This window comes from Chrysochloris asiatica, unplaced genomic scaffold (assembly GCF_000296735.1).
Source record: "Chrysochloris asiatica unplaced genomic scaffold, ChrAsi1.0 scaffold00028, whole genome shotgun sequence".
Classification (NCBI taxonomy): domain Eukaryota; kingdom Metazoa; phylum Chordata; class Mammalia; order Afrosoricida; family Chrysochloridae; genus Chrysochloris; species Chrysochloris asiatica.
Genome location: NW_006408546.1, coordinates 9,766,465 through 9,777,247, shown reverse-complemented (window position 1 = coordinate 9,777,247; position 10,783 = coordinate 9,766,465). Strand labels below are relative to the sequence as shown.

Below are 10,783 nucleotides of genomic sequence, written 5' to 3'. Positions count from 1 at the left end.
CTATGAGTCAGTTCCAACTTGATGGCACCTGACAACAACAAGTGACCCCATGTAGCCCAACAGAACTGCCTTACATGGTTTCTTGACTGTCATCTTTACGAAGTAGACTGCCAAGTCTTTTTCAAGCAGATTGCCAGGTCTTTTTAAACAAGCAGGAATGGAAATACTAATCTCCGATAAAGTAAACTTTAAGACAAAAACCAGCATAAGAGACAAAGAAGGACATTATCTCTCATGATCAAAGGGTCAGCTGAACAAGACTGCATAACCATAATAAATACCTACGCTCCCAGTTAAAGAGCACCAAGATACATCAAGCAAACCTTACTAGAATTGAAGAAAGAAATAGATAAATCTACAATTATAGTGGGAGTATTTAAAAAGGCCACTTTTGAAAAGGAACAGAGTAACTAGAAAGAAATTCGACAAAGTTACAGAGGAACTAAACACCACAATCAACCAACTTGAACTAATAGATGTGTACAGAGCATTCAACCCACAATATACATTCAACAGCACAATATACATTCTTCTCCAGTGCACATGGAACATTTTCCATAATTGACCATGTGTTAGGTCACAAAGCAAGCCTCCAAAAATTTACAAACATCAAAATACTACAAAGCATCTTTTCAGACCACAATGCTATAAACTAGAAATCAACAATAAGAAGACCAAGGAAATAAAGTCAAATACATGGAAACTGAACAACACCCTGCTGAAAAGCAAATGGGTAAAAAAAGAAATAAAATGTGAATTCACAAAGTTCCTAGAAACAAACGAGAATGAAAACACAATATACCAAAATCTTTGGGACACAGCAAAAGCAGTGCTGAGAGGACAATTTATTGTGATAAATGCGCACATCGAAAAAGAGGAAAGAACCAAAATGAACACATTAACACAACATCTCCAACAATTAGAAACAGACCAGCACAGGGAACCTACAGTCACCAAAAGAAAAGAAATAATAAAGATAAAAGCAGAAATAAATGAGATGGAAAACAGAAAAACTATAGAAAGAATCAACAGGACAAGAAGCTGGCTCTTTGAAAGGATTAATAAAATTGACAAACCACTGGCAAAACTAACAGAAAAGAAAAGAGGGAGAAGACACAAATAACTCACATTAGAAACTACATGGCCAATGTCACAACGGAACCAAAGGAAATCAAAAGGATAATAACTGAATACTATAAAGAGTTGTACTCCAACAAATTCGAAAACTTAGAAGAGATGGATATATTTCTATAAAAACATGTCTTACCTAAAATTACTCAGAGTGAAGTAGAATGCTTGATCAGACCCATAACAAAAGAAGAAATTGATCAGGTCATCAAAAAACTCCCAACCAAAAGAAGTCCAGGCCCAGATGGCTTCATAGGTGAGTTCTATCAAGCATTCAGGGAAGAGCTGTCACCAATTCTACTCAAATTACTCCAGAATATAGAAGAGGATGGAAAACTCCTTAATACTTTTTCTGAAGCAAGCAGAATCCTCATACCAAAAGCAGGGAAGGATATCACTAAGAAAGAAAACTATAGACCAATATTCCTCATGAACACAGGCGTAAAATTTCTCAACAAAATCCTAGCAAACAGAACCCAACAGCACATCAAAAAATAATACATCACGACCAAGTGGGTTTCATAAAAGGGATGCAAGGATGGTTCAACATTAGACAAACAATCAGGTGGGACAGAGGTAAATAATGATGTATGCACAACTTTGGAACAACAGGGCTCTGTGATACAGGGATTCAGACACGGCTGGAATGAGGAAAAGGGGAGAAATAATGTTAAGATGCTTGGCTGTCTTTTGAATCCTGGTTTCCCTGGCATACCACTATAAAATAGACACTTGATGGGGAGAGAAAGGCATAGCCAGAAATATCACCATAGAAAGCTTATAAGTACGTCTTCTGCCTATAAGCGATTGGAATACCTAAAAGGGGGCTACAATGTGCCCAGTGAAGGAGGCTTCCTGTGAAGCCTCTGCATTACATAAGACCATAGGTGGAATCCTGAACAGCATCCAGAATCTTCAGAGGAGGGAAATTTCCACATGAGAGGACAAGCAGACCAGCCTGGAACGGCCAGATCAGGAGATATTTCTTGAAAGAAAGACCAACAAGAAAAATACAAAACAATATAGGCAGACCAACTGATTACTACAAGAACAAGCAAGTTGCTCACCCAGAAGATATCAAGGCAAGTGGTTGGGTTCCCTCAGGGCAAACCTCCTTCTAAGACTAAGACTCAATGGGAATACACGCTCTGACTGGTGACCCAGAGAGGGAGAGGGGCTGTGTATTGATGACTGGGGGGCGGGCTTGCAATGTATACCCTCTGGTTGGTTGATGATGCATGGAGGGGATTGTAGCCATGGCAGGGAAGCGATGCACAATAGGATGAATGTAAAGGTAATGTTCTCCCATGTAAACTATCACATAATTCACAATAAAACATTAAAAAAAAAACAAAAAACAGAATCTTACTGGCTGTTGTGTTGAGAAAAGAGAAATCAAGGATGACTCCAAGCTTTTGAGACTTGAGTAAATCGAAGAATGCAATTACCATCAACTGAAATGGAATGAGATGTCCAGTGTTGATAGGGAAAAGAAAGTCAGGACCTTTGTTTTAGATATTTGAAGCTTAAGATAGTTTTAAATATCCAAGTACAGATGTAAAACAGGCAGTTGGAAATTATTCTGTATTGGAGCACACAAGACTAGATAACACTGATAAATTCTCAGCAGACACAATATTTGAACACTGTGACTGAATGAGACCACCAAAGAAATAAGCACAGATAAGAAAAGGAAGAGGCCCAATGGCAGGACCCCAGGACATTCCAATGTTAAAAAGTTGTAGAGCAAAGTGACTAAAAAAGAATGGTTAGTAAGGTGGACAGAAAACCAAGAGAGTGTGGGTATTTTTAAAACCAAGTCAAGAAAGGGTTCTTAAGAAGAGGGGAAGACCAGCTGGATCAAACTGCTACCTTTAGGTGGTGTGCCAGTCCTTGGTGACCTCCATGTAAACAGCTTCTTTAGAATGAAGGGATAAGAGCCTTATTGGAATGGTAAAAAAGAAATTGGAGATAATATAGATCTGGGGAAATTTAGTTATAAAATTAAAGAAAAAAATAGGACAGTAGTCAGAGAAGAAAGTGGAGTTGAGACAGAAAACTAAGAGGGGAGAAATTTGGGTGGAACAAAAAGAGGATGCAGATAAGCGAGGAGGATTGCTGAAGCAACATCTTGAATCGGGTAGAAAGGAGAGCATGGGTTCTTCCTCTCGAAGGGGAGGCAGAGCATATGAGTAGAGATGCAAATAGATGGGGAGATCCAGTGTTGGGAGTTTGTGAAAGTTCTCTTCTCATTGCTTCTGTTTTCTCAGTGAAATAGATGGCAAGATTATCACCAAAGGGCAAGAAGTGAGGAAAAGTGTTGAAAGTTTAAGGAAAAAAGAGAAAGCATGAAACAGCCATTGTGGAAAGTGGGAGAATAAGAGGAAATGATTTTGAGATGCCATTTGTAGTTGTTATGTTGGATGCTAACAAGTGGATTCCAAACTCATAGTGTGAGGCCAGGCAGCATGCTTGTGCTTTTCTTCAACCATGTTCAGTCACACAGGGCAGGCAGCAAGTTAGCAGAAAACTGGATTTAACTAGGGCTGTAGTTTTGCCAAACAAGTCTGATGAAGAAATGGATGGGCACAAGAGTTGCAGTGGAGGGTAAGGAAGTGTCCATGGTGATTAATGAAGGAATTTAAGATGAGGAAAGATTGGTAGGGATTCTGGCGTGGCATTGTAGGATAAGTACTGGACTGAAAGGTAGGTTTGAACCACAAGCTCAGCGGTTCACTCACCAGCTGATCCTTGGAAATCCTATACAATGTTACTATGAGTCGGAAACGACTCAACAATGGCACTTGAGGTGCTTAACAACAACCATAACAATCAGCATTGGTAAGTGCGGTCATAAGAGCAAGCTGCAGCAGAAAACTATGACAGAAGCAGTGGCTCAAAGCTTCTGGTGGGGCCAAATGATTATCAGGTATCAGAGGGAGTGAGCTGAAAAGACAGGAAACGGTAGTCAGAAAGTGAGCTGTTTGGACATAAAATTCTGAGAAGGTCACAAGTACTGGTAATGACAAGACTGAGGAATGGCAATGGAAATAGCTGACACAGGGAGGAAATCAAATGTCTATGGAAGAAAGAAAGCTAAGGAAGTCAAAAGCTCTATGGGCATTTAAATCCTCAAGGATTGTGGTAAGAATAATGTTGAAAAGAGTGACAATGAGGTAGGAGTTAAAATCTGTGAGACCAGAATTAGAAGTGGATTCCATCAAGCAGGGGCCATTGGTGTATTGGCCATGACATGAAATTCAAAGGCAGTGTTTTTAAGGTAGAAACAAAAGAGAATGAGTCAGGTAGTGGCACTAAGAAGCAAGGACAGGAAGGATTTGTGGGGAAAAACAGATTACTGAAGAGGGCTGGAGGAAAAGCTTTATCTGTGCAGTCTCAGATTCCATTGTAATTCCAAATAAAACACTGAGCTACAAAGAATATTCATCAAGTCAATTATCTCATAGCAACCCTATAGGGTAGAGTAGAACTGTCCCATAGGGCTGCCAAAGCCTGAGAATCTTTACAAAAGTAGCCTGCTACATCTTTCTCCAGTGGAGAAGCTGGAGGGCTTACAGTGCTGACCTTATGGCTAGCAGATGAGCACTTTAACCACAGAGCCACCAGGGATCCAGAAGATGGAACATAGAAATCACAATTCTAGGTGGCAATAATATACTGGGCATTTGTGGGTGGCAGGCTGCCCTGAGATGAAAAACTGTAAATCATCATACAAAGATGTTGAATAATATTTCTCAAATTAGAACTTGGGGGCTGATAAAATGTTAATTCCTAGGCCCCACACCATACTACAGGACCAGATTCTCTGGGAACCTGAGAAACACCCTGAGTGATTTACGTGCACACTGTAAACGTGCTGGTGTACACTGGAGTGGAGGAGTGACAGATTCCAGGTGAAAAGTGTGACGGCCTAATGCTGCTCCTTCGTCTATTCTCAGCACTGATACTTCACCACCTCCCGTAAGTCCTCCAAGGAATCAATATAAAGAATAATCCTGAAAACCAAGTCAGCAAAAACAGGAGATGAATGGGCTTAATTGATCTAAATAGGAGCTGAGGATAAACAATCTGATATAGAAAATTACTGACCCTCTGCTGTCAGTCAATTCCAACTCAGGGACCTACAGGACAGAGCAGAACTGTACCACAGGGTTCCTGAGGCTGTGATCTTAAAAGTTTAAGGAAACAGATTGTCACATCTTTCTCCTGATGGTTGGTGGGTTCCAACTATCGACCCTTTGGTTAGTAGCTGAATGCTTAACCACTGCACCACCAGGGTTGTCTGTATAAAAACACACGCATATACTTCAATATTTACTAAGCCCTACCCACAAGGTCAAAGGAGGTCTGGTAGCGTACTGGTTACGAATCAGGCTGTGAACCACAAGGTCAGCAGTTCGAAACTACCAGCTGCTCTGTGGGAGAAAGATGAGGATTTCTGCTCCCGTAAAGATTTACAGCCTCGGAAACCCTGTACAGGGTCACTATGGGTCGGAACCGACTTGATGGCACTTAACAACAACAACAACACCCACAAGGTCAGAAGTTTGAAACTATCAGTTGTTCCGCGGGAGAAAGATGAGGCTTTCTGCTCCCGTTAAGATTTACAGGCTCGGAAACCCTGTACAGAGTTGCTATGAGTCGGAACTGACTCCACGGCACCTAACCACACCACCCACTACCACCCTATGGAGTCCTAGTGTGGTGCTGTGGGCTCATGTGTCAGACTGCAAAGTCGTTTGAACTGCAAGGTCAGACATTCAAGCTCACCAACGACTCCTTGGAAACCCTATACAGGGTCGCTATGGGTTGGAATCTACTCGAAGGCACTTAACAACAACAACCCTATTATGTGTTTGAGATACAATGATTGAAAACAAAAACAAGGAAATGCCCATGGCATGTGTCTCAATAAACAAGATACTGACATTTTGGTTGGGCTATTCTACCTGTGGGATAATCCTGAACATGTTTAGTATCCCTGGTCCCTGTCCCCTAAATGCCAGTGAGTTGCACTTCCAGTCATTCTGACAACCAGAAAAATGTCTCCATACATTTTTTAAATGTCCTCTAAGGGTGGTATTGCTCTGGGAATTACTTATAGCTAGTAGCGCCATTAACCACAGGGAGCCAGATGATGATAGGATGCTAACAGGAGATCACCCACCCACCTTTGAAATGTCTCAGTGGCTGTCCTGGAGATGGTAGAAAATTGGTTTTAGGAAATAGCACTATTAGTAACAGCATTTTCCTACATGAAGGCTGACAATCACTAGGAACAAATTATTACTATGAACATACCTCTATTTTTCCAGTTAGCCTGTCAATTTCACACCGATCCTCCCTGTGACTTTTTGTATTGCCTCTGGAGTCTCTTATGTGTTTTTTCTGCAGTTTTTCATAGCTTCTCTTCAATTTGCCTAACTGTAGAGACAGTTATTTCTATAATTATAATTTTTGAATTTGTAAACAGCAGTGATGGGGCAAACTGGTATTATAAAAGCAAAAGCAGGTACTAAATAGTGCTATTAAAAACAGATTGAGAGCATGTTAGATTTGCAAACTAAAATGCAAAACAAAACTACATGGAAAATAAGGACTAGCAAACAAATAAATACACAGAGTAGTAGAAAGAATAATTTTTAAAACGAAAACTATTTTTATTACAATAGTCTTGCCTTCAAGAACCTACCCCAACCTACACACACACATCTAATAAAGCACTGAATAAAAAACTATTTTTCTTTCCTGTAGGCCTATGGTTCTTGAATCATGATCATGTGGAATGCTGGCATTTAATAAGTATAAGAGAGGAATATTTTGGAGTTAAAACCAAATAAAAGTAATTTTTTCCCAGTCTGAAGAATAAAAACTGAGTTAACAGAATTTTCTTATTTTAGGATTCTTACCTCAAAATATGTTTTAAAGCTTTGACTCATCCATTATTTAAAAATCTAGACATTGATTTAACTCAAAAGTTAAAATAAGTTTTTGGTATAAAAAGAAATACCTCTATTTCTTTTCAGTTACTCAGCCAAGAAACATATTTTAGAATCCCTGTTCTAAATAGCATCAAACATACAATTAGCAATCTTGTCTGGACTCAAGAATGGAAAAAGAGATTTCACTCTTAAACCTTTCCATTTTAGGATGTAGAAACTGGCTCATTTGCAAAATTCTCAGAGGATGAAAGAGTAAAATTACACAATATATAATAGAATTAAGGTCTCACTTCTTCATGTAGTTTCAGTAACTCTTGCTTATATTCTATGGCCATTTCTTGCTTGACTTTTTCATGTTCTTCTACCTGTTGACGCAATATTCCAACCTAAAAGCAGACAGATGGCATCATTTTTCATTATTTACATAAAAACAATACCTCTGATATCTAAAAATGAAAATAATATTTGTATTTATCATAAACAGAAACTCTCAAATTATATAATACGACACTCCTCAGGAAATCAAATATCCATTTTAATACTTCATAACATTGCCTCCCCCCCCCAAAAAAAATGGAGAAAATTATTCTAGAATTTCCGGGCTGTAATGGAAACTTCTCTCACTGTCTAATCTATTCTGCCTAACCCTTTTCATCAAATACCTCATGGAACAAGTGAAATGGTTTTAAGAATCTTGGAAACTAGTAAGACTGAACAAAAATCTATCAGATCTCAACAATAAATCAAAGTACAGAATAATAATGTCAGAAAAAGATGATAGGAGGTTTATACTTATTTTACCATTTACACTATTTCAAGGAAACCAGCCTCACCAATCAGAGCAAGAAAGTTATTCTAGCCAACTTATCAGTGATTTCATATTGTTGTTGTTAGGTGCCAATGAGTCAGTACCGACTCATAGTGACTCTATGCACAGCAGAATGAAACACTGCCCGATCCTGGACCAACCTCACTACTGTTGCCATGCTTGAATCCATCGATGCTGCCAGTTGGCCAATCCATCTCGTTGGGGGTCTTGCTCTTTTTCTCTGACCCTAGCCAAAGCTATTGCATACTTAGCTTTCACTGCCACCAGTATTTCCCTGTTATCTCTTGCTAACAACTTGTTGTTGTTAAATGATATGGAACAACTTGTATTGTTGTTAAGTGCAGTTGAGTTGGTTCCAACCCAAAGCTGCCCTGTATAGGGTTTCCAAAGAGCAGCTCGTGGATTTGAAGTGCAGAACTTGTAGTCTGCAGTCCAGTGCTGATCCTACAGCATCACACCATTAATAATAGGGAGGATCCAGGGAAGAAGAACAGGAAATAGAAGGCAAGAATATCAATCACAATACAGAACTGCAATTTTTATCAACTTAGCTATAAGCATTTTATAATGAAAAATGCAATTCCAATTTTTAAAATTCTAGGGTTGTTTTTTTTTTTTTTTTACTTGAAAAAGTGATTCTGAAGTTTAAACTAGAAGAATGGACAGATATGGTCAATAAAATGGAAAAGATAAACTTTACTTAAATATACTTAAATATATTTTTAAGTCAAAATTAGTTTTGCTTCTACACATCTGCAATGACCAATGTGAAAAGGAAACTGAAAAAAAAAAAGAATAGCAACATTCAAGGTCTCACAGTTAACAATTTAAAACTTACTACAAAACTACAGTAATCAAAGCAGTGTGGTAAGAGCAAATGAGTGAACTTCAAAAAAAATTCTATTGTGGGCAATAGAATTAAAAGATAATAGAATTTTTCCACAAATGTTTTGAAGGCCTCTCATAAACACAGAAATATAAACCAATGAAATAGAATTCAAAGTGCAGAAATAAAATCATTCATCTACAGGCAACTATTTTTGACAAGAGTGCCAAATCCATTAAACGGACAAAGAACATTCTCTTCAATAACAATACAGGGAAAATTGGATATGCACATGCAAAAGAATAAAGCTGGGCCCCAACCTCACTCCATATATAAAAAATTACTTAAAATTAATCAGTGACCTAAATACAAGAACTAACAACATAAAACTTTTAGAAAATAAGGATAAAGACTCATGACCTTGGATATGGCAATGGATTCATAGATACAACATCATAAGTACAAGAAACAAAAGAAAATAACAGATAAACTGAACTTCATCAAAATGCTAAAATGTTGGCTACCCAAAATGGGGGGACGGACGGACAACAAAGGCAAGAAGTGACTGGCTTACAAGCTTTCAAGAAGGAACCTAAATCCAGAGGGCATGGAGGAAGGTAGAATCTCCACTAAATAGTATCCAGTCTGTGTAGGAGGGGATGATGAAATGAAATGCGGATAGGTCTCTTGTGATGCAATATTGAATAACTGTTATCGGGACTAATTGTGAGGGTTGGAAATGTAAAGGTAGACGTTTTGTAGCAAGGAGGGGAGTGATTAACTTTGCAGTCTAGAAGTGGAGGTTCCTGGGACCATCAAGGGAGAAGAGCAGAGAGCAGGACCCTACCCAGAGAAGCAGTGATGCCTCAGATAGAAGCAAAGGCGATGACGTGGAGAGATGGAGCAGCTGGGGATTTTAGGCCCAGAAAGGGAGAAGGGCTGTGTGCTGACGACCAGGGTGCAGGCTTGTAGGGTACACCCTTTGGTTGGTTGATGATGCATGGAGGGGATAGTAACCATGGCAATGAAACGATACACGATAGGATGAATGTAAAACTAATGTTCTCCCATGTAAACTATCACATAATTCACAATAAAACATTTTTTTAAAAATGTTAAAATTTTTTGCATCAAAGGACATTATTAAGTAAAAAGAAAACTGGCATACTGGGAAAAATATTTACAAACTACACATTTGATAAGAGTTTTGTATCCAGAATCCTAAAAGAATTTTTACAATTCAACAACAAAAAGATAAACTACCCAATTGAAAAATGCACAAAAGAGCTGAAGACATTTCACCAAAGAAGATATACAAATGGCCAATAAACACGTGATAAAATTCTCAAGGTCAATGTTGTTATTGTTGTTAAGTGCTGTGGACTCCAGTTCCAACTCATAGCAACCCTGCATTAGGTTTCCGAGTAACAGCTGGTAGATTTGAACCAGATGTTAGCAGTTAGCAGTCCAGAGCTTATCCCACAGCACCACACCAGGAACCGCACACTAGGACTACACAATAAGGAAATGAAAATCAAAGCCACAAGTAAGGAAGGTTAATGGTGACAGAAATTTGCATTGATTCAAATAGGGTCATACAGCTGATTATTGTAATTGCTGTCAAAAAGTTATACACCTGTAGAAAGTTGAATTGGCAAAACTTTTGTGACAGATATATTTACAATAATGACCAGAATAAATAAATAAATAAAAAGAGTAGCTGCTGAGGCTACTTGTTGTTGTTGTTGTTAAGTGCTGTCAAGTTGATCCCGACCCATAGTGATCCCGAATAGAGTTTCCGAGGAGGAGCTGGTGAGCTTGAACCGCTGACCTTGCAGTTCAAACGACTTTGCAATCTGATGCATTAGCCCACAGTGCCACACCAGGACTCTTGGTTTAACTATGGTTTCATTGGACATCAAAGCTAATTGACCTAATAATGCGTTCAGTGCTTCAATTCTACCTCCTGGTTCATTAAGTAGTGGCTGGGCTCTAAAATAAAAACTGCAAGCAGCCATCCTAAGCACAAAAACTGGT

The 10,783-nt window shown here is 38.7% G+C and overlaps 1 protein-coding gene across 3 annotated transcripts in view; it reads right to left on the bottom strand.

Annotated features, from left to right (window-relative positions):
• The window catches only part of CEP63 (centrosomal protein 63kDa), a 100,401-nt gene that overhangs the window by 53,955 nt on the left and 35,663 nt on the right, over positions 1 to 10,783 (bottom strand). For all 3 annotated transcript variants that reach the window (XM_006846595.1, XM_006846593.1, XM_006846594.1), the window contains 2 exons: positions 7,382 to 7,477; positions 6,451 to 6,573 (listed from right to left, as the gene is read on the bottom strand). In XM_006846595.1, the coding sequence (XP_006846658.1) occupies positions 6,451 to 6,573; positions 7,382 to 7,477 (219 nt within the window). The remainder of the gene's footprint in view (positions 1 to 6,450; positions 6,574 to 7,381; positions 7,478 to 10,783) is intronic.